At 33.0% G+C, this 25,504-nt stretch overlaps 2 protein-coding genes across 2 annotated transcripts; both read right to left on the bottom strand.

The window, feature by feature from the left end:
* Positions 1-3,957: 3,957 nt before the first annotated feature.
* On the bottom strand, positions 3,958-4,809 carry LOC119601384. Its single transcript, XM_037952302.1, has one exon. It carries the CDS (start codon positions 4,807-4,809, stop codon positions 3,958-3,960), a length of 852 nt encoding a protein of 283 aa, XP_037808230.1.
* Positions 4,810-5,047: 238 nt separating this feature from the next.
* Positions 5,048-6,949, bottom strand: LOC119601383. The gene has a single exon (XM_037952301.1). The coding sequence runs from the start codon at positions 6,947-6,949 to the stop codon at positions 5,048-5,050; it is 1,902 nt and encodes a 633-aa protein (XP_037808229.1).
* Positions 6,950-25,504: the final 18,555 nt, after the last annotated feature.

Below are 25,504 nucleotides of genomic sequence, written 5' to 3'. Positions count from 1 at the left end.
ACATTATGGAGAACACAATTTGCTCCATTACCAATGTCAATTGGATCGATTATGAAAAGGAAACACAATTTATGTATGAAAATCCTGAATAGGTTCCCAAAAGTCTGATCTAATACCCCATTTACACATACACGAAATCTACTAGATTTCATTTAAAATCTTATACAAATCTAGACCGTTTACACTTACTATTTTTAACATTTAACTGCCGGTCCACACTAGGAAACTTTTTTTGGGAAAATTTGATTATGCGTGAGAGAGAAAGAGAAAAAATATCATTCATCTCTCTCGCGGCGGTACGGAGTTTCCCGTACTCGGAAACTTGTTTTGTTTTGTTATTCTTCTCATTCGTACAACAACAAATCAATGCAATTAATACGTAGTTTCTGAAACAAAAGTTTTCATGTGTGGACATTAAGGAAACTTCAATAGAGAATTAAGAAAAAGTTTCTCAACAAAAGTTTCCTAGTGTCGACCAGGTTTAAGCGTAATAATTTCGCAAAAGCAGTACTCTGTTATTATTGTGAAAAACATTATTAAATTTATCTGGCAACCTTGTTTTCCAACTTACGAAAAAACATAAGCAGCACTTCTTTCGCACGAAATTAAAACAAACAGCTGCTTACATTTCATTGTTTTTCCCAAAATTATTATTTCTCGAGTCAAAAAAATAAAAAAATTACAAAATCATTAAAAAATGATAAACAAAACACTAAATTTACTGCACAAGCGGTCAATAATATATTTTCATTAATTTTAAATAAAAACACTGAATAGTTTATATAATTAAGATTTATTTTATTTTCAGCTTTCAAAAAACATATGGTTTTTGTTTACGTATTTAAAGCAATGATGCATACTTTATAGCAATAAAAGCTAAAAACTTTCCAAAATCGCGAGATAGACTACATTTGTGGCACATCAAATTTTTCGCATGAAAAAACAATAATTTTTCGCAACTTTGAACAGAGTACCAGGCTTTAGGAAGATTTAATTTTTGCTAATATTTCATGTATTGTGTTTAATATGAAAAATAAGATGGAGAAATGGGATATTTATTAAAATTTTATTTATAATAAAAAATAGATATTTAAATATAACATTACCTTCTATTTTGAATAAACTTTTCATTAATGTTTTTCAATTTATTACAATTTTGTTGACATTTTAATTTTTTGTTTCCTTTTGTACGAGATTTTAACTTTTCTAAATTAAAATAATTTTCAATATTTTTTATTTAAACGGAATAAAAATCCTTAAACTCTTATGTAGGGTATTTATTTAAACCGTTATTTAATTTTATTAAATATTTGAAACTAATTACATATAATTAAATGTATGAAAAATCTTCTGTTCGCAGCGAGGCAGTAAAAGCAAGTGAGTTTTAATAATCATTTCAATTTAAAAAGAGCCAAAAAAAGTGCGTATCAATATTTAAATATAGCTTACGCATATAACATACATATTTACATACATGCGAATATGGTAAAAAGTGCGTAGCAAAAAACCAGTATTTTTCTCACTTCTTTTACTGCATTTACTTTAATGAGAGAAATAAATCTCATTTAAGTAAATCTGCATAGAACTACCAAAATTACACAAAAAAGCGCGTAAGCTTTTATGTGCATTGTTCACACTAGCAATGAAATTAAAAAAAATAACTTAAATTGTTAAAGAGAAAAATAACAAATTAATGCAAATAAAATAATACAAAATATAAATATTAAAGTTGTTCTCCAACATTCTCCCCCACTAAGGACGACAGTGCTTAAACCGAGGAAGAATCATCATCACCATGTAGTTTAAAGTTGTAATCATTTTCTTCGGCATTAAAGCTATCATTTGTAGGTAACAGGGCAACTTTAGAAATTGGGCGTTTAAATGTTTTTCTGTTTGAAAATAGAGTGACCACCCTTACACAACCATCTTTGCCGGGATGAATATCTTGGATTCGGGCAAGCGGCCATTCTCCAGGGGCACCTCGTTCATCGAATACGACCACTAAATCACCAATTTTAGGGTTTTCGGTTATTTTGAGCCATTTGGGCCTAGCTTGAAGTCGACACAGCCATTCGTTACACCAACGTCGCCAAAAAAGTTGCTTCAGCTTTTCGACGGTTTTCCATCTATTTAGTCGATCAATGTTGACATCCAGTAAATCTTCTTCCGGTACACATAGAGTAGGTTCCCCAATCAAGAAATGAGCGCATTGCAGTCAGATGGTTCGGAATTTAGAGGGCACAAGGGTCTGGAATTTAAACAGCTCTCAATCTGGGCTAAAAGCGTTGTAAGCTCCTCAAATGTCAAAATACGGTTCTGCATCACTCTCTTTCAGTGGTGTTTTGTAGACTTCACTCCAGCCTCCCAAAGACCACCAAAGTTTGGAGAGGCTGGAGGTATAAAATTCCATTTCGTACCATTTGCGGCCAGGCAGTCGCTTATCTCATATGAAATCGATGATTTGCTGCGATTATAAAGAATTTGTAGCTCCTTATTAGCTCCAACAAAGTTCGTACCACAGTCTGAGTACAAGTCGGTACAAGGGCCACGGCGGGACACGAAACGCCTGAAAGCGGCCAAAAAAGCATCGGTTGACAGGTTTGTTTCTGCTTCCAAGTGTAAAGCTTTCGTAGTCATACATCAAAGTAAATTTATAAAGTAGACTCATTTGAACAGCTGACTATTTTTTTAAACTTGCTATTTGTGGACTTACTTGTCAAAAATGTTTATGTTGCCATATTTGTTTTTATTTTAACGCTTGCTTTTGTACAAATTTCTGAGTAATTTGTTGTATTTAATGTGAAAAAGTGTATTTTAAGTGTATAATATTTTTAAAAATGTTCTAATTTTTAAAAAATAAAGAAAACTCTGTGACTTTTAATATAAATAACAACATATTTTTGGAAAGTACAACAATAATGCCATATTTTCCATTAATTATTGGTTCATTTTTGTAAACAAATTTTGACAAGTGAGTATTTCGAACAAAAACAAATTGCCTGTGGTTTTTGTAGACGTTTGTTGTACAACAACTCGTGTCGCTACTTTATTAATTTACTTTGGTCATACATATAAACAAACAAATGTAGCCCTTTGTAGTAACTGAGTTTCTTGCAGTGGATTGTTTTATAGATATTGGACCGGCATAGTCGACTACACTGTGCTTAAACGGACGAGCAGGTTTAAGACGAACACTAGGGAGATTTCCCATCATCTGCTGGGCTGCCTTTGCGTTATATTTGAAACACGTTATACATTTTCGCAAGACACGTTTAGCAATACTTCTACTTGGTATTATCCAATATTCCCGTAGGACGTAAGCTTGCATTTTGATTAAACCGCCATGTAAAGTTTCTATGTGTGCATCTAGAAATAATAAATTAGTCAAAGGATTTTGCTTTTTAAGTAAAATTGGGTGTTTAGAACAATAATCAAGGTCAGAATTTTGTATTCTACCGCCAACTCTAAGTATTTGAGAGGAGTCAAAAAATGGGCAAAGTTAAGCTAAAGCGCTATTTTTTATAATTTGACCTCTCTTATGAAGTTCAGAAATCTCTTGCAAAAAATCCACCTCTTGTGAAAGTTTAACAAGCCTTAAACGAGCAAATTTTAGATCTTCGGTTGAAAGAAACCCTGTCATCTTACCGTTACCTTTTATTTGTGAATGTTTATAGTTTTGAGTATTGTGTTTAAAGCGAAATATGTATGCAGTAACACGTATCAATTTGCAAAGTGAAGAAAATCTTGTTAATATTTCTGGATATTGTTTTATTTCAGCTACAACCGAGTGCATATTTAAAGTTGGTTCAGTAAAAACTTCATCCATTTCATTTAGATTTAGTTTCGGTTGTTTTGGCCAATTTTCTGCAGATTCCGATAGCCATTTAGGGCCATGCCACCATAGTTCATGTTCAACCAATTCATTCTTTTTTCCATAGCGTCAGGTAAGCGATCATTCTATTCAATGCCAAGCAACCACAAATTTTGAAATTCAATTTTAGCCAGAATTGTAGTAGGGGAAAGCCAGCCTAAAGGGTCATAAAGTTTTGCTGAGTCTGAGAGTAAACTTCTTTTGGTAACTACTGATGTATCTTCAATATTGATCTTAAATGAAAAGCAGTCGCCTATCGTGTTCCACTCGAGTCCAAGAGCCTTTACGGTATTAGGTTGATTTAGTTCAAATATATCAGATTTTTGTCTGTAGTCTACAGGAATCAATTCTAGCAATTCCTTCGAGTTTGTTGTCCATTTACGTAAATTAAACTTGCCTTCATTAAGTAAACTACATAATTGAGTATGCAAATGGTAAGCTTCAGATAGACTATCAGCTCCAGAAATTACGTCATCGACATAAGTATCTGAATTGAGCACACTACATGCCATCGGATATTTTTCCTTTTCGTCCAACGCTAGTTGTTGTAAAACCCTAATCGAAAGAAAAGGAGCGGGTGTAGTACCATAAGTAACCGTTGATAGCTTATAAATTGATATCTGTTCAGAGCCACTATTTCTCCACAAAATTTGTTGAAACTTTCGTTGTTCCTGTACCACAAGTATTTGTCGGAACATCTTCTCCAAATCTGCCCGAAACCCAATTTTAAAACGTCTCCACCGATTTATAATTGTGGGCAAATCATTTTGCAATGCAGGACCAGGTAGTTCCTCATTCAAGGAAGATTGAGCAGACCTTTTACAGCTACCATCAAAAACTACCCTCAATTTAGTGGTAGAACTACTCTCTCTTAACACACCATGATGAGGCAAAAAGAAACCATTTTTTTCTAAATCACGTATGTCCGAGACATTCATACTCTTTCATAAAATCTAGATAAAGTTTTCCAAAGTTCTTATTCAATTTACATTTTGACTCAACATTCTTTAAACGAGAAAGTGCTGCATAATCCATATGACCAAAGACTGGAAGCGGGAGGCCTTTAAGCAATGATTTAAATGGCAGTGATACGGTGTAACGCCCAGATGAATCACGAGAAGTAGTGCTTTTGAAATGTTGTTCGCAAAGGATTTCTTCTTCTGTCAAAGCTCTTTTTTACAGCAATTCTTCTTGTTCCCAAAAGGACAGCAATTGCTTATCTAATGAACAAACATTTACTGTGATAATGTGCTCAGATGAGTTATCATGTGAGGGGCCAGAAACTATCCAACCGAAATGTGTGAGTTCTAAGAATAAACCACTTTCAAATTTTAGTTGCTGAGGTAATATGATATCTCCTCCTAACAAAAGGTCAATTTCACCAGGTTTCGAAAAATAAGGATCAGCTAATGAAAATTTCTTTAAATCCGGTAATAATGTTTCGTTTATAGCCATAGGTTGATATGCCGTTATTTTCGGAAGAACTAAAGCCTCGCAATCTATTTTAAAATTTGTTTCGATTCTTGAGAATATTGCAAAATTAACGTATTGCTTTGAAATAGTAGATTGGTTTCCACCTACACCGCATATTTCTACAAAGTTCCTTTCATAAGATAAGTTTAAGGCATCTGCAGCCTTTTTGGTTATAAAGGTTGCTTGAGCACATTGATCAAGAAGAGCACGCAAAACAAAATCTCCCTGAGAGGTTTTTAAAACAACACGCATCGTAGCGAGGAGAACTTGGGGCCTTTTCCTCCTGTTAGATGTTTTACTATTGTCAACGACATGAGCGGTAACGTTTTCAATACCTTGAGAAGACGAGGATGTTTGAGAAGGTATAACAGGTTCAGGGGTCGGAGTATTAGAAACATGATTTATAAAATACTCATGATGAACATGACATTTGTTACTAAAGTGGCCTGGGGTTAAACAATTTCGACATATTCGCTTTGAATTCAAAAAATCTCTTTTTTCACTAGATGGTAAAGCAGAAAACTTGAAACACTTGAAAAGAAGGTGACGCTTATTGCAGCAGGGGCAGTTGTAGTCGGTACTTGTGGAAGCAGCATTTACATAACGTCGAAAATTGTTTCTACTTTTATTTTGATGTTGTGGGGTTTTTGGTTTCGAAAAAGGAACATTAGGGCTTGAATCAGTCTGATCAGAAATAGTTTCTAATGTTCGAAAAGTTGATTCCAAAAATTTGAACAAATCTTCAATAGGAGGGATTTGAGTCGAGGCATTAAGCGATTGCTCCCATTCCTTTCGGGTTTGTACATCTAGCTTATTTACTGTCATATAAACAAGCATAGCATGCTCACCTTCGGTGTTTATTTCTAAAGTACGTAGTAGGGCAATACTAGTTCGTGTTGTGTCTAAAATCGTCTGAATGCTTTTGGAAGAGCCATCAGACGAAGGTATAGCAAACAGTTTTTTAAAAATAGTATCAACTATTTTTCTTTTATTATGATATCTATTCTGTAGAGCGGTCCATGCTAAAACGTAGCTTGAATCCGTTGCTGGATATTCGTTCACGATATCCAAAGGAGTTCCTTTACAAGAATTTTTCAAAAAACAAAATTTTTGAACATCGGTTAGCCCAGAATTATTATGGACTAACGAAACGAACATGTCCTGATAAGACATCCAAGTGAGGTAATCACCACTAAAAACTGGCAAATCAATCTTCGGCAAACGAGCCTGAAGCGAAAAGGTTTCATTTCTAGAATGAGAGGGACCAGCAAACGTACTGGACTGAATTCCAGGAGAACGAGTAACAGAAGAATCCATGAAATCAAGCAATTGGCTTTTAAGGGTAAGAAACTCGTCTTGAAATTGATAATAAACATCGTCTTCGAAATACGGAATATTTTCTGTATTAATAGTATTGTCACGGACTACAGCGCATAATTGGGTATTCCCGTCTTTAAATTGCAAAAAAATTGATTCTATTTCGTCTAAAACAGATTGTGCGAAGCCATGCGTTTTATGCTGTCTTGAATTATATAACCTATCAGTACGTTTTAAATTTAAAAATAAATCTTTTTGATCCTCAATAAGATGGTGAATATCCGCCATTTTTGTTCAAAACACTTTTTTTATTTTCAGTATTGTATAATACAAAATGTTATGCATACATACAGTTTTCCAGAAACCACAAATTAAGGTAACTGTAACGCAGAGTTCCAAACCTTTTTTTATTTGTTGCAGCAAGTTTTACTTTTCAAAATATCTTCAAGACTACAAGCGATATTTCCAAGAAGTTCTAGAGCCAAGTTCCGATTGCAAAGCAAGCAGTTCTAAGGGCAATAAGATTCCAATTCGTTACTCCAAATAGCACACAATTATTCACCAGTCCCGGGTTTCGGCACCATATAATGTACGAGATTTTAACTTTTCTAAGTTAAAATAATTTTCAATATTTTTTATTTAAACGGAATAAAAATCCTTAAACTCTTATGTAGGGTATTTATTTAAACCGTTATTTAATTTTATTAAATATTTGAAACTAATTACATATAATTAAATGTATGAAAAATCTTCTGTTCGCAGCGAGGCAGTAAAAGCAAGTGAGTTTTTATAATAATTTCAATTTAAAAAGAGCCAAAAAAAGTGCGTATCAATATTTAAATATAGCTTACGCATATAACATACATATTTACATACATGCGAATATGGTAAAAAGTGCGTAGCAAAAAACCAGTATTTTTCTCACTTCTTTTACTGCGTTTACTTTAGAGCCAAAGAGCCAAAAAAGTGCGTATCAATATTTAAATATAGCTTACGCATATAACATACATATTTACATACATGCGAATATGGTAAAAAGTGCGTAGCAAAAAAACAGTATTTTTCTCACTTCTTTTACTGCATTTACTTTAATGAGAGAAATAAATCTCATTTAAGTAAATCTGCATAGAACTACCAAAATTAAACAAAAAAGTGCGTAACATAGAAAAATAATTAGAACTGAGACTGAGAATAAGAAATATTACTCTCTCACATGTACAGGTTCTGTGTGAATTTAATACAATTGTATGAGTATTTTTATTTTTGTTTACATAAAATAACAAAAATATGAAAGTACAAAATGTATCCGAATACATCATAGCCTACCACATTGCGAGTAAGTAGCAATAAGTTATTTAGTATTTTTTAATGTAGAAGTTATATTCAAGAGATTGATGTTTGCTTAATTAATGAATGTACTACTCATTATAACAATATATAGTCAAAATTTCGTATATATAAAATTTGTTGAGTCGAATTTTATAAATACCCTATTCTTGAATAGCATGTACCGCTTACAAAAAAGATCAATAGGCTAATTTATGGACGGATTACATCAATACATTGACGCAGGTATTACAAACTTTAAGACATAAACAAAATGCCGTTCCCATTAGTGTGGTGTAGGGTGTATTTTGACTGCATTTGGGCTGCTTTGAAATTAACAATAATCGTTCATATCAAGCGTTAATTTTAGCATTAGCACCATTCCTTTAGCAAAATAGCACCTGCTGCTGCAATAAACACTGCTAAAAGTTATGTTGTTCCTATAAAATTATTGAAAACATTTTCAGAAAAAAAACAAATTTTTCAATCGTTTTTATTTTTTTTAATATAATTTTCAAGTGTCAATATTGACTCAACCCAGCAAACACAAAGAGTTTATTTAAAATTAAGAATAATTTTTAATGAAGATCTTTCTTACATTGGTCAACTGATATTGAATAAAAATGGTTAATTCAAAACATTATTTCATAAAATATCGAAATATAATATCAAACAAAAATATAAAAACTTTTTAAACGAAAGAGACTTAGGTTTTGTCATACTCAGTTTCAGTTCTATGTATACCTTTTCTATGGTGCGTAAGATTTTATGTGCATTGTTCACACTAGCAATGAAATTAAAAAAAAAAAAAAAATAACTTAAATTGTTAAAGAGAAAAATAACAAATTAATGCAAATAAAATAATACAAAATATAAATATTAAAGTTGTTCTCCAACACCTTTGTTTTTCTCTTTTTTCTTGTGCAGCGTCGTATTTTTTAGTATTATTTAGGAAAAAACAGAGTTGCATTACTAAAAACAAGATTTTGGGTAGATTTCAACGAAATCTAGTTACGAAGTAGATTTTGTTTTGTATGGGAAATCTAGTTAAAATCAACTAGATTAGGCTCGAAATCTCACAAGTTCTAGATTTCGTGTATGTGTAAATGGGGTATAAGGGTACTAAAATTTTTAAATTTTTAAGAAACTTTTAATGGTTCTACACATTTTTGTAGAAAAGTTAAAAGATCTGGAGAAAATTTCTTATTATAAAAATTTACTCAGCAAAATCTTTACCTATCCGGTTTTTGTTCGACGATAACCAGGAAATAACTGATTACAAATGTGATTACCCCACTTTCCTGGATTTAATAACCTCTTTGCAGTAATTTTCTGTGCTTATTAGTCTATTCTCTTTCTCAATGCTTCATTAACAAGTTATTTGATCGTGCAATTTGGAATGGTTTCAACAAAAATGTAAAAAACAATATTTTTTCAAAAAGATTATAATATCGACCAGGATTAGAACCATTAACTAATTCCATATTATACACACACTCTAGACAATTATTTACAAATCCTATTGAAAAAATTAATTAATATTGTTGATAACGATCGCTCATTGTCAAGTAATGTATGAAATAATTACATCACTCATAACCAAAATTTGAAAATTTTTTACAGAGTTGTTATGGATACACAATCCATGCACAATAGTAAACTCCCGTTTGCTTGTTGATTTGTAAGTGTTATTGTTATAATACATAAATACATTGTCAGCATAAATAAATTCAAATATGAAAACAACTCATATTTCTTTCAGCATAAATAAATTCAAATATGAAAACAACTCATATTTCTTTTCAAATGTAAAACTGCTGACTGAATGTCTGTCAGAGTTTTAGTTGATAAACAAATGATATAATTTAAGTTAGTCACGACAATAAAGTCGGGAAAAAAATAAAGAAACGGTTTTTATTTAATTTGCGCAGTCGGTAGGATACTCGAGTATCCTCGTGTATATTTCGTATATATAAGCGCAAATTATATATGCTGAGAAGCAAGCGATATTAAGTGTTTCAACATTTTTCACCGAGTATTCGAAAAAAAAATATATATATATATATATATTAAGAACCGTTTTCACACGGATTCCGTTTTACGTGTTCCTTTAAAGTTGTGAAAACATGGCGGTAAACCAACCGAACCCAATCCTAGCAATCAGCAGGTATACGGACTCTAGATATTAATCCGCTAAAATATCTGGAAAAAATTCAAACCTTTGATGGAAGGAAGGAAGATTTGTGCACTTTTTGCACCAACGTTGATGATATAATTCCTACCATAATGTTGTATAATGAACAAGCACAAAGGATGTGCATAACATATAAAAAGCAAACTGATGGGTAAGGCTCGAAGAGCAATGGAAATACATCCACACTTAAATAACTGGAGTGAAATAAAGGCAATGTTGGAAACCAATTTTGGAGGTTTCCAAACAGCTGATCAATTGTATCAGGAACTGCGAGCGGCGCAATACAGAGGAAGTACAATAAACTTCCACAACTACATACTACAAAAGTTGGCAATTTTGAACCAAAAAAGCAGACAAGAAGGAAATATGCAGGATGTTGAAAGGAACATACAAACTGCACTAAAGGTGTTCACAACAAGATTACCCGTACACACGAGAACAGTTCTTTGTTCTCTAAAACCTCGAACCATGGAGGAAGCTATGCATGAGTTGGCCCAATCAGGGTTTTTGAATGAAGAAAAGGGCACCGATAGGAAGGAAGGAAGAAATAATTGGCAGCCTAAGACCAATTATAACAAACAACACAACAACGGGCAACAAAACAATAGATGGCTACAAAATAATGATCAACATAACAAGTGGCAACCTAAGCTATACTTACCAACAACACAGCAACAACCGGAACCGATGGACGTTTCAACAACTCAGACGAGAAGACAAAACCATCATGGTCAGCAGTCCAAGGAAGCGGAATGTAATTGTAAGTGTTTGAATTTTGATTATAAAAATTATGTTAGACAAGACAGACAGAGTTACGGGTCTCATGAACCAGGAAATTTTCCTGTAATGGCCTCTCACATAAAAGACCCGGGAGACTCGGACTCACATATATCCTGTTTAGAGGAAAATCAAGGTCCTTGCGACTATTAATTGACACATGATCGAGCGAAAACGTTTTAAATTTTGACCATTGTCCCCCACAATTTATCAAAAGGTTGGAGAACCCCATATCGATTAAAACAGCATCAGGAATTTTTAATATTTCCCACGAGGGTATTATACCAAAAGACAGTATGCAAATACCATTAGTTTCAGATACGACTTTCGGTTTATACGAATTTCATGATTTTTTCCATGGACTTTTGGGACATTTGACTTTAAGATTAAACAGAGAAACAATTAATTACGAAGAAAAAACTTTAAAAATAAATGGAAGGACATTAAGGTTATATTATGAAGGAGATGATGAGGAGACGACAGTTTCAGATGATATAAATCGGTTACCAGAATTTTATAGTATTGAGCAATTAGGTAATACTAATAATCCTTTACGTTTACACCATTTGAATTCCGAAGAATCAAAAGCTATTCGTATCTTAATTCAGAAACATGAAGATGTTTTCTATCATAAAGGTGATGATTTGACCTTTACAAATGAAGTAAAGCATAAAATTGATACAGGACTGACAGGTCCCATATATTCTAAAGCATATAGATATCCTAGTATTCATACAGAAGAAGTAGAAAAACAAATGAACGAAATGTTAGAACAAGGAATCATAAAACATTCAAATTCACCATATAACGCACCTATATGGATTGTCCCTAAAAAAGAGGACAAAGTAGGTAACAAAGAATGGCGTATAGTCATAGATTACAGCAAATTAAATCAGGTTACTAAGGAAGATAAATATCCTATACCACGAATAGATGACATACTAGACAAACTAGGTAGAGCGAATTATTTTTCGACATTAGATCTTACCAAGGGATTCTATCAAATAGAAGTAGAACCTGAAGACCGCGAACTTTCTCTACGCATAATGGTTATTTTGAGTTCGTTCGAATGCCTTTTGGGCTTAAGAACGCTCCTTCGACTTTTCAGCGCATGATGAACAATGTTCTTAGGGAACATGTTAACAAAATCTGTGTTATTTGCATGGACGACATCTTAGTATTTTCGACTTCTCTACAAGAGCACATTAGTAACTTAGAAAAAATATTTATTACATTGAGGAAAGCAAACTTAAAAGTGTCTTTAAATAAAAGCGAGTTCTTGAAAAAAGAAACTGAGTTTCTGGGACATATAGTTACGAACGAAGGCATAAGGCCAAATCCTAATAAAATAGAAGCTATTAAAAAACAAACCATTCCAAAAACGGTCAGGGAAATACAAAGTTTCCTAGGACTAAGTGGTTATTATAGAAAATTTATTCCCAATTATTCTAAAATTGCAAAACCTTTAACGATCCGCCTTAAAAAGGACGCAGTTATCAACGTAAATGATAAGGATTATAGGGAGAGTTTTGAAAAATTAAAAAATATTCTTATGTCAGATATGATATTAAGGTATCCTGACTTTAATCAGAAATTTATATTAACAACGGATGCGAGTAATTATGCCTTGGGCGCAGTACTTTCACAAAAGAAAGGGCCAATACCATTTGCATCAAGAACGCTAAATAAACATGAATGTAATTACTCAACTATAGAGAAAGAATTGCTGTCAATAGTATGGGCAGTAAAACAATTTAGACATTACCTTTACGGAAGAAGATTTGATTTACATACAGATCACAAACCTTTAATATGGATAGCAAACCTAAAAGAACCCAATTCTAAACTTATTCGATGGAAAATCAAGCTCAATGAATATGAGTTCGATATATCCCATGTACAAGGTAAAGAAAACAAAGTAGCGGATGCACTTTCAAGAATTAGGGAAACTAACGTAAACCAAAAATATTATTCACAATGCCAAATATGTGGTAAAAATAACAGAGATAAAACTAGCGAAAATCAACATATGTTGACGCATGAGGGAAAAACAAATTGCCCTTTATGTGGAAAAACTTATGCAACAATAAGTGCATTAAATAAACATTTAAGAGAAATACACTCTAGGGAAGATCTTGCGAAAAACCCAAGAAACCCTTATAGTAAAAAACAAACAACTAGTAGAGTAGACATTTTGGAAAGTATTCCAGTCATTGAAGATGACAACCAAACTGTACATTCTGCTGAAGAAGACAGTTCAGACTTGTTTAAGGTTACAGAAAAACCTTTTCAAAGTTTCAAGAATCAAATTATCCTTAAAAAAGGAGATTTATCTAAAATTGATGAAGATATAATATTTTCTAATAATAGAATAATATATAACTATACAGAACTTGATTCTGATCTGATAGCGCAAATATTAGACAAGATCATACTATTTAAAGCAGTGGCATTATATTGTCCTGACAAAGAGGATTTAATAAAACTCCAAAATGAATTCAAAAACAGAAAATCTAACCCTAATAATATTATTGAAGCTGAAGTATTCTTAACTAATCATATTATTGAAGAAAAGAATGTTGAAGAAATATTAGAAATAATAGCCAAACATCATAGGTTTGATAATAATCACCCTGGAATAAACAAAACTTATGAAGATTTAAAACAATTATATTACTATCCAAACCTGAAAAAAGAAATAACGAAATTGCCACATTTGTAACTTTAAACATGAAAGAAACCCTATTAAGCTACCTTTGGAGAAAACAGAAACTCCAACAGGTCCTTTTCAAATATATCATTCAGATATATGGTATATAAATAACAATCAAATGTACGTAACAATGATAGATAAATTTACAAAATACGCAATGATTGAAGAAATTCCTGAAAGAACAACTTTGACATTAATTAAAGCTTATTTAAAACTGTTTCTTTTGATGAAAAAACCGAATAAAATTATATTGGATAATGAAGGTGGTTTTAGGTCACCATTGTTTACAGATTTTTTGGAAAAACAAAATATTGAATATAATTTTACTACTCCAAATAGACACACAGGTAATTCTGATGTCGAAAGACTTCATAGGACCTTGAATGAACAGATAAGAATTTTGAAGATTAGGGAACAGGAAAATGACATTAACTTTAATATTGATTTACCCATACAAGCCTTAAGTGCTTATAACAATTTGACACATTCAACTACTGGCAAAAAGCCAATAGATTTACATTTTTCAAATAAAGTTGACACAAAAGAAATATATATGAGAATGGACAGTAAAAAACAAAAAACTTTAGATTACATAAATAGAAATAGACATGATCATAGTATTAATACTAAATATGCCAAAAACGTAGGAAAAGATGGAAAATTGAATCAAAAAATTAAGAAAGTTAAGGCAAAACAAATTAATCCTAGAAAGTATATTCATAAGGAAAATCTTTATCATAAAGATCAGTTTATTAAAGAGAAAAAATATATTTCTAGATCTTTGGAGGTTCTTGTTGACGATGCTGACGATCAACCTGGCCCTAGCACAAAAACTACTGACAACTGATTTGAGTTATGGAAACGGATTTACTTTAATACAAACGGGAGAAGTGGCTCTTATTGAAAATTATTTTAAAATACTACATATATTCAACACAGAAAAATATTCCGACTATGTGAAGGAATTGAAGTTTAAAATAGAACCATTAAAAGAACGAATACTTAAATCATCAAATCGAATTGAAATAGAAACTAAATTAAAAATCATAACAGAAAATAACAGAAACATTATCGAACTAGTTAATAAACAAGTTACAATAAACGAACATTTTGAAAATCAACTAGTAAAACTGTCTGACTTGGAAATTTACAAACTATATCTATTATACAAAATAAACAATTAATCAATAAAACTCTAACACAAGTTAGAAAATTCGAATTACAATACGAATTAGATCATATAGAAAAAATAATTGAACAAGTTAGAGAATTATTATTGGCTTCTAAATTAAGGACTCTTACTTGAGACATACTTACCGATCAAGAGATTAACGACTTTAACATTACAATAGACAAAATTAAAAACATCGAATTGGATGTTGCATTGCATGATAAAAACTTAATTTTTATAATTAGGATTCCTAATATGGAAACTGAAACATATAAAGAAATTGTTATCCAACCAATTCCAAACAAGAATAAAAAACAAATTGTATTAGATAATAAGAACTATATTGTTAAGCAAAACACTGTTTATAAAAAAAACTAACAAAAATCAGACTTAAAGAAAGTTCAAGATAACTGTATTCAAAATATATTTAATCAAAATCAAATGACATGTAATTATGAAATTAACACTTTAACGGAGGTGATAGAGATTGGAATTAATGCTATTGTAGTAATTAACGGAAACTTTGATGTAAATCATACTTGTAATAAGTTCCCACTTACTTTAAATGGAAACTATTTAATTTGTATTGAAAATTGTGAAATTTATTTGGATAAATGGTATAATAAGAAAAACTATCAAGACACTATTATTGTTCCAAATCCTATTAGAAATATAACCACTATCAAAACCTTTAGAAGAATTACATTACAAACATATGGAAAATATCAAAATTATCAAAGAATTAAAATATCATGAGAAAATACAGTATGTATCTATTGCCACTGTTATAATAATTATTATTGTTGTCTTATGTATCTACACCTATATTAAGATTAAAGAAAATAAGAAAACTCAAGTTACAGTTAACTTACCCATAATTCCTTTGGAAAATGGGCAAGCATCTTCGTCCGGGGGTGATATGGATACACAATCCATGCACAATAGTAAACTCCCGTTTGCTTGTTGATTTGTATGTGTTATTTTTATAATACATAAATACATTGTCAGCATAAATAAATTCTAATACGAAAACAACTCATATTTCTTTCAGCATAAATAAATTCAAATATGAAAACAACTCATATTTCTTTTCAAATGTAAAACTGCTGACTGAATGTCTGTCAGAGTTTTAGTTGATAAACAAATGAATTTAAGTTAGTTGTTTAAGAACATCACGACAATAAAGTCGGAAAAAAATAAAGAAACGGTTTTTATTTAATTGAGTAAATGTATAGTATTCCACAAATAATTATACATTTACATTTTTCTGCAAAGTGATACATATTGTAATAGATTTTTTCCAGTAAACCGAAACCGAAACTTCCGTACTCTTACAAAAGGTTCTTTTATTAGACCTATTCTGAATAAAAATTCCTTGAGTTATGTATGTAAAAACAATATTGTGATTTTTGAATTTATTTGTGATATGTTTCTTTGGTACAAAATAGTGTTTCTTTCAATTGCCGATTTTTAAAATGTAAGTGCCGATAAATGCCAATTTTTTAGAAAAAAACTGTCGATATTTCTACAAATTTATCTGGCAGCCCTGGCTCTACATACTAAATTTCATGTTTCTAGCATAGAATAGGTATACATAGAACTGAAACTGAATATGACAAAACGTAAGACTGCTGTCAAAAACCTAAGTCGTGAGAATGCATTAGTTGAAAAATATATAACCCAACAAACACAAACCCTATCATTTAAAAACTTTTAATATTTTGGTTTGATATTATATTTTGATATTTTCAGAAATAATCGTTTGTGTACGCGAAAATTAAAAGATGTTGATCGACTTGTTGTTATGTAATCATAAACTGACTTGTTATTTATTTGCAAGTTGTCCATCAACTTGTTTGTCTCATCAACAATGTTTATATATATATATATATATATATATATATATATATATATATATATATATATATATATATATATATATATATATGTGTATATATATATATATATATATATATATATATATATATATATGTTTGCATGTATATATAATTGATACAATGTAAATAAGGGACAAAACAATAATAATAGTAATAAAATCACTTAAGAGAGTGTCCTTTAAAAATATAAAGGTTTATGTATAAAGAGTATTGCAGTAGATGCATCGTATAATTTAACGGTTAAATTCTGGTTAAACATACATAAATGCAAAATAAGATTTTTTAAGAGAAAATTACGGTTTCTCAACAAATAAAAAGTATAAGTTTTTATAAAATTAACAAAATATAAAATATTGCATATATTAAAACATTGTCAACATCCCGCCAGCCTTGAACAGAGCATAGGATGTTCAACCATCTTTCGGCAAGGGGTATAATTTCGTCACAGGTCTTCGGAAGGTTGATGTTGCTGTTTTTACGGTAGCAACTCTGACTCGACCATCTGAACCAGCGTGGGTTTCTAATACACGACCAAGTTTCCACCAGGTGGGTGGTAAATTATCTTATCGTAGCAAGACGACATCATCGATTTGTAGGTTTGATTCTTCATTTAGTCATTTCGCTTTAGGTTGTAGGGACAAGAGATAATCACTTGACCAGCGGGACCAAAATAAGTCTCCATTTGGAAATAGCAGGCGTCTTTAAATGGGTCACATCAACTTCAGGTAGAGCATCTAGGGGCCTGCCTATCGAAAAATGCCTTGGGCTTAAATAAGGCATGTCGTCTGAGTCAGCTTGGACTAGTGGCCGTGAGTTCAGAATAGCCTCGATTCTTGTTAGCTTGACCAACGGTTCTTCTTAGATGATATTTTATACTTTTTACCTTAGACTCCCATGAAATGCCATTGAATGTCTTTAGTAGATAGAAAATTCGAAATATTATTATTAAATTCAAATTTTGTTACCGCTTTGTAAATTTCTCCCAATTTTTTAGCAGCGCCTTGAAAGTTGGTACACAGATTTTTTATTTGTCTTAATAATCTCGTTGTTTAAAACCTAAGTTTACAAATTTGATTAAATTTTTAATTGATTCAATTAGTTTTTTAATTGATTGAAAAAAATTTTCTGGCCAACTTTTCTATTTTAACTTTTTTTAAATATTTTATTTTGATTTCTTATGCTAACAATGTTTATAATTCTTAAATAGTCAATACGATTTTAGGCATATAATATTCAAGTTTCCTGACATTTTATAAAACACTTAATATGTTCAAATTTGATAATAAAGTGATATTTTTTGTAAATGCTCAAAGCATTGTTAAAGGTCAAGCATTCCTTTAACATTGTGAGTAATCAGTTAATAATTTGATTGTTTTAATCATCAACTTAATTGGTTTTTAATACATTTTCTACCAAACAAACTAATTCATTTGATTAATAAATTAATAAAAATTAGATTTTATTTTTATTAAATATTTAATTTATACAATTAATGAATTAATCAATTTTAAATTTTGTCTCAATTATTGATATTAATTGTTCTGATTAATTCGTTATTTGGAAAAAAAAGTATTTTTTTATTTTTTTTTTACAAATTTGATAATTGATATCATCATTGCTTGATACAATTATTTTAATAATTGAAACATATTTTTAGTTTTTTCTGTGTACCATTGTCACTGTGTATGTGACCACAAAGTCCTCTTCGTGCTACGAATCGGTCTAGAGCAGCTAGAAAGGCATCAGAGCTTAGATCGGTCACCAGTTCGAGATGTACAGCTTTAGTCACTAGACAGATGAATACAGCGATATATGCTTTAACTATATAGGAGATTTGCGTGCATTATGTTGCTTGTACATTATGGGACCTGCATAATCACAACCGACTTCATAAAATGGATAGGAAGCATTAACACGAAATTTGGGAAGGTCGCCCATAAGTTGGTCGTTAGCTTTGGCGCTGTAGCGTTGAAAGTCCGGACAATTATCACAAATTCGTTTAGCTAGTTCACGTAGACCCACTATCCAAAATCTTTGTAGGAGTGTAGCGACGAGTAGAATTATTCCAGCATGTAAATTCCTCAAATGACAATAATGAACAATTTTATAGGCAATAGGGCTGTCTTTATGCAGTATAATTTGATGTTGACTATGATAGGGTAAATCAGCTTTATTAAGTCTGCCGCCTACTCGTAAAATTCCATTGCCATCTGGAAAGGGGGATAGTCGTTTTAGTTTTTTACTCTTCACAGGGACCTTTTTTCCGAATGGATGATAGACATCAGCGAAATCAGATTCTTGGTAGAATTTGAAAAATTCATTTTCAGCATCCCTTATTTCATTCACTTGAAGTGGTTATTTATTTTTCGATTTGAATCGAAAAATGTTGTATGCTCTATAATAGTAAGCAAGTGCACGGACCATACGAGTGAAACGTGACATTCTTTCATTTAATATTTCAATCACATTCAAAGATAGTGTTGTAGTCAAAACAACCTGCTCTTCCAAACGTAATTCTTCATTAGTTTTTAAATCTTTTACAAGACTTGGCCAATCAGTTGAGTCCTTCAGTAGAAAAGATGGCCATTGAAACCACATTAGATTATCAACTAGATAGCTAAATTTAACTCCTCTACTGGCGCAATCAGCTGGATTTAATTTAGTTGGAACATATTGCCACTTGACATCAGGAAGTATGTAAAGAATATACCCAGTTCGATGACCAACAAAAGTTTTCCATTTGGTGGGATGTGATGATAGCCAGGCCAACACAGTTTTATTACACCTATAGCGTAGTAGGACTGCCATTAGGTCTTGTTGTAATACGGAACCTCTTAGTAAATTATCATTTAGAGATTGTCTGTTTGATGATTGGCTAGAACCATCAAAAACCACACGAAGTTTAGTGGTAAGACTTGAATCTTTTAACACAGCATGGTGTGGCAAATAGTACGCCTTTGCTGCGGGGCGATTAATTTCATATTTAGGAACAAGTGCCATATGGCCCAATGAAACATATTCATTCATAAATTCAGAATACGCATTTTTTTTAATTAATGTTAAATTTAAGCTTACGTTCCATAGAATTTAGTCTTTTTAAGGCTCCAGTAAAGGAGTTGCCCAGCTCAGGGGTTTGCTTAAAAGGCTATCTAACCGCATATCTTTCACCTCGGGTTGTTGTAGTGCAATATAAATCTTCTGCCGTTGATCTTCCGCAGGACGGCTTTTCAATATTGCTAAGGCTCTCGACTTCCCAAAATAATCTTAAGGCTTTGTTAAGATCTTCTTCAACATTAATTTGACTAGTTGCATTACATACAGTGACTGATTCTTCCATAGTATATCCGCTGCAAATTACCCAACCAAATGAAGTATTTTGAGCCAATAAATTGCCGTCCTTTAAAATCCTTCCCTTTCTAATTAGGGAAAAGAAATAGTCAAATCCAATTAAAATATCAATTTCTTTAGGAATATAAAATTTATTATCAGCCAGGAGGAGGTCTTTGATCTCATCCCAGCAATTAATTTTTAAATTTATACAAGGTAGTTTATAGGTTAATTTTGTAAATATATGAGCAAGCATATGAATAGTTTGGTCTTCGTAAATAGATTTTACTTCTAATTTGACAGCTCCTCGGGTAGCTCCAGCTTTATTATTGCCGAGTCCACTTACAAAGATTTTATTCGGTATTCGGGGCAGCCTTAGCCTTTGTGCACATCTTTCTGAAAGTAAAGTGTTTTGGCAACCAGAATCTAATAAAATGTTACATGTTTGATAATATCCCATATTATCTTTTACAAACACCCTGGCGGTTGGTAAGAGCATATTAAAAGAGTTTACCTCTGAAGACTCAGCCAAATTTACCTTTGTATCAGCAGCAATCGTAAATGTTGTATTAAGGTCTGATGAACTTGTTGAGCGAGCATCCGTTTGTTCTGGTCCTGGCTTAATTGAAACAGGCAACTTACTTACAGCTGTTGACGGCTTTCGGTCAATGTGGATTAGAGAGTGATGTTTACCTTTGCATGTCTCGCAAACATGTCTAGAAGTGCAATTGTATATGTTATGATTTTTTTTTATTGGACCAGCACTCAGGGGATGACCCCTACTTATGCGAAGCATTGTGTTGGAACTAGGAAAATAGGCTGTGGGAAGGAGGATAGAGGGGGTAGTGTTTGTGGACATTTGATTTAAATCTTCTTATATCGAAAGTGGCAGGGAATACCTCCGCAGAAAGTTTATTCCACATACGAACAGTGCGGCTGAAGAATGAATTTTTCCTGTAATGTGTTCTCTACCATCTATCAATATACCACAAATGGGTGTGTTCTTGAAGAAAGACGTGTGTTACGCAAGAATATACGGGTATCGGGAACAAGTTCCCTAATTTCAAAGGAACACATTCCATTATAGTATCGATAGAACAGTGAAATACACCCCACGTTGCGACGGTGCTCCAGTGAATCAATAGAGTTGGATACCCTACTGTCACCGATAAGTACCTTCGCCCTCTCCTGTACGCGGTCGAATAGCTCCAAATAGATGGAGTGAAGTATGTCTTACACCGTTTCAAAAAACCGAGACACTTGAATGCTTCTTTCGACACTTGAAAAATGTGTTTAGTCCAGCGGACATCGCACTGAATTTTCATGCCCAGAACATCAAGAGTTTCTGATTCCTTAATATTTACACCACCCATATATATAGACGGAACAACAATATCTGCCAAGCGTTTATGTGTTAAAAAACAACATTGAGTCTTACGGGCGTTAAAATCGACTCTGTTAACACGACCCCATTCGGAGACTTTTATCAAGTCGTGATTAAGCGATTCATTCATATTGCGCCTCATTGCCCCGATCACTAGAGGGCTTGGCCTATGATTGAATGAATAAGAATAGCAGATACTGCTGTCATCCGCAAAAGAGTAGATAGAGTTGGAAGTTTGACATAGAAGGGTAGGGGAAAGAACGGAGCCTTGCGGTACCCCTGAATTAATCTTGAACTCGTTTGATGAGATCCCATCTATAACAACTCGTATAGTGCGATCTCTGAGAAAGCTCGAAATAAATCGAGAGAAGTTATTACCGACACCAAATGCAATTAGTTTTGATACAAGTGCACCATGCCACACTCTATCAAACGTCTTTGAAATATCTAGAACCACCACTTTACTTTCGCCAAAATTGTGAATGGAATGACACCATTTCTCCGAAAGGAAGGCTAGTAAGTCTCCCGTAGAGCGACCTCTACGAAAGCCATACTGGCGGTCGTTAAGTAAATTGTTGGTCTCTAAATACTTGACAAGATGTAAATTGACCATAACTTTAGAAAGTGCTGAACAAATTGCTATTGGACTGTAATTTTCAGGATTATTAGCCTCTCCCTTTTTAGGAATTGGCGTTACATTAGCAATCTTCCAGCATACAGGAAATTTTCCGGCATGGTATAGAATGCTGAAAAGATTAGCTAATGGACGAGCTAGCGGCGAAGAGCACTGCTTCAAGACCAGTGCCGGTATGCCATCTGGTCCAGGAGACTTGTTAATGTTGAGATCTGTTAGAACCTTTTTAAAGGCACGCGCTCGAAAGAATATATTTGGCATAGTTACTGATACCCTTTCGAGCTCGGGCAGTGGTTGACCGCTAACCGGCAAGCAAGAATTGTTTGCGAATAACTCAGCTAAAAGGTTAGCTTTATCAACCGGGTGTGAATGTTTGGTCGTCCTTGAAAAGCGTCAGAATTGAAGAACTAGCATTATCCTTTACACTTTTAACGAACGACCAAAAGGTTTTGCTGCCCCTAGGAGCACTCTGACACACGAAGACCTCGTTTTTTGCGCAGCTTATCAGTTTGGACGTTTTTGTTATTACGCCAAATTCTGAAAGCTTTTCTCTGGATCTGATTGCATTTTTGCACTTCTGATTAAGCCAAGACTTTTGCCTAGGCCTAATCGACGATTTTTTTGATGGAATGAATATTTTCATTCCCAGCATAATTATATTTTCAAACATTCTCGCCATGGCATTGACATTATTGTCTAGGAAACAAAGTTTCCAATTGAATTGCCTATAGAATTAGTTGAGCTGAGCCCAGCGAGCCTTTTCGTAAATAAAAATTAAACGTTTCGGAGTTGTTTTTGAAACGTTACGAAGCTCAGAGAGCGAAAAGGATGGTGATCCGAATTTCCGAGAGGTGCAAGAATATCCACTTCATACTTATCAGGATGTGAGGTGAGAAAGAGGTCGAGGGTATTATTTTGGTGCCCTTCAACACATGAAATATGTGTTCGTTCATTCACTAATTGCGCAAGGTGGTTGTGCGCGGCAAATAACTCAACATATTGGCCTTCCGGAGTTGTATGACTTGAATGACGAAGCCAAGATGAGTTGTGAGCATTGAAATCACCAGCAACTACAATTTTACTGTTCGGACAACTCTCAAGAATCTTCAGTATGGAATCGGGAAGGGCGTCGAAGTTCAATATGGTAGCATCCTTTCCCGCGTTTGGACTTCTGTATCATTTGTGCCTAATGGTTGCTGGCACTGGTACACAACTTCATTGCGAACGTACATAGCAATGCCCCGATGGAAGTTGAAAAGCGATAGAAGGTGATACCCTGGTATATAAAAATCCTGTGGATCAGCATTCTCAGATACCTGGGTTTCACATAAGGCGAAAACATCCGGCTGATGGAGACAAACGTGAGCATATACAGAGAAAAAATTCACTCTCAACCCGCATATGTTGCAAAAGTCGATGCGAAAGCGACTCGCCATTACGATACAAGAAGAGATTCAAATCAATTGTCTATTTCCTATGATATAGTGTTCCTATAATTGATTATTGTTAATGAAACTGCTTGGTGACCTTGTTAATGAAACTGCTTGACCTTCGTCAATAAACAGTTCAACAACAATCAATATATAACACCAATATCACAAGAAATTAGTGGTCAGAGGATAGGGAAAAGGTTTCACAATGACGCAATTCAAAGGAGCCATAAAAGCCCTGATGTGGTCATTATGATAAAAAACGGCCTATTGTGTCAACACTATTAACAAGTGGCAACACTGTTGGAAATGATGATTTGTTCTGCTGTGGCTATTGTTGTTGCATTTAGCGATATTTTTATTTCTATTTTAAATTTCTCTTTCTGTTTAGTTGTGAAATTGTTCTTGTTGCATTTAAATTGCTTTTTTATGTTATTGTTTTGTATAAGAGAGTGTTGTATTTGTTTTCATTCCATATGTGTATTTATTGTGTTTTATTATTTTTAATTTTAAATATACTTCACTATTTCTTTTTGTTCTTTTTTGATTGTTTGTTTGTAAATTTTCTTGTTTTTCCTTTTTTAGTTTTTCCGACGCGGACACAACGGTGGGGACAATATAAACATTAAATCACACGATAAACAACGTTCAATTGCGGACAGAGTAAAAAACACATGTGAACAGGACAGTCGACAGAACACTACTGAACGTCTAGTTTGTTGAATTTGGGACAATACGATAGGTGATGGATTTGTCTACAAGCAGCACAGGCTTTTTTCATACCACTAGTGTAAGCACGAGCATGGCGCACCGCTTTTGAATTCATTTTATTTGATTTCTCAGATGTTGTTGGTTATCTTTCCAGTGCGTCACAACGTTCATTTATGAAGGTAAAAAATGTGTCCAGTGAAGGAAACGACATCTTACCAATGTACTCTGTCCAAGCTTGTAGAGTAATACGATCAAATTTCTTGCATAACAAGTTGATCAGCCAAGGATCTCTTTTTTCTGCGTCAGGGCTTTGGGCACGAAGACCACGAATTACATCATCCACGACATTTGACAACTTACGTAATACCATTGAATCTTCAGCCTTGGGAATTTGAAGAAATGTCTCAATAAGAGAATCCACAAACAGCAACGGTTTGTCGTATCGCTCTTGCAATTTTTTTAGTGCCTCCTCATAATTCTGATCAGACACTGGCAGATGGCGAATAAGATCCTCTTTTAACAATCCCTTCAAGTATTGAAACTTTTGAGCCGCGGACAAATAATGATTATTATGGATGGAGCTATAAAGAGGTCGAAAAACGATTTAAATTCCGAATATTTGCCATCGAATACCGGAAAGTTAAGTTTTGGTAAACGTACATCAGCGACAATATTTGAAGTATTCATCGTCTGAGACAGCGAGGCCTATGATACTGGTAATTGTCAGCTTGACAATTTTTCCAACAGGGCAGTTTGAGTTTCAACGAACATGACATCTAAGTTATTGGTGCGCAGTTTGGCGTCAATTAACTCACTACATTGGCCTTTAATTCGAAAATATTTTGCTTCGAATTCTTCGTACGGTCAGCCATTTGATCACCTTAAGCTGGCATTTGTATGTCCAATGCCTGAAACTGGTCATAAATATTCTCCAATTTTTCGAAACACGCGCGTAAGTCAAACAGCGAGGGTTGATCATTAGACTGCGATACGAAATTTTCTATGCGTGTCGCGGTACGCTTTAGATGTGCACGTTTGTTTTTAAGAATTTCCTATTTACTCATTGTTCACTTTTCTTAATAGTTCAATATATTATTGCAGCTATGGCATTTAAAAAGAAAAAAAAAAACACTAGAGTTTTCCACACACCAGTATTGTTTTATTTTATTGAAGCACAGTCAGGAAAAAAACTCGAACAACAACCAATTGACTTTTTTAATTTTCTTTGCAGCTAGGCGCGTACGTCACAAATTAATAAGTTCTTAAAACCGCATACAA

This window comes from Lucilia sericata, unplaced genomic scaffold (assembly GCF_015586225.1).
Source record: "Lucilia sericata isolate MDLA Ls3-8-SP2 unplaced genomic scaffold, ASM1558622v1 Contig000160F_arrow, whole genome shotgun sequence".
NCBI classification, from domain to species: domain Eukaryota; kingdom Metazoa; phylum Arthropoda; class Insecta; order Diptera; family Calliphoridae; genus Lucilia; species Lucilia sericata.
This window is presented reverse-complemented; position numbering and strand designations above follow the sequence as displayed.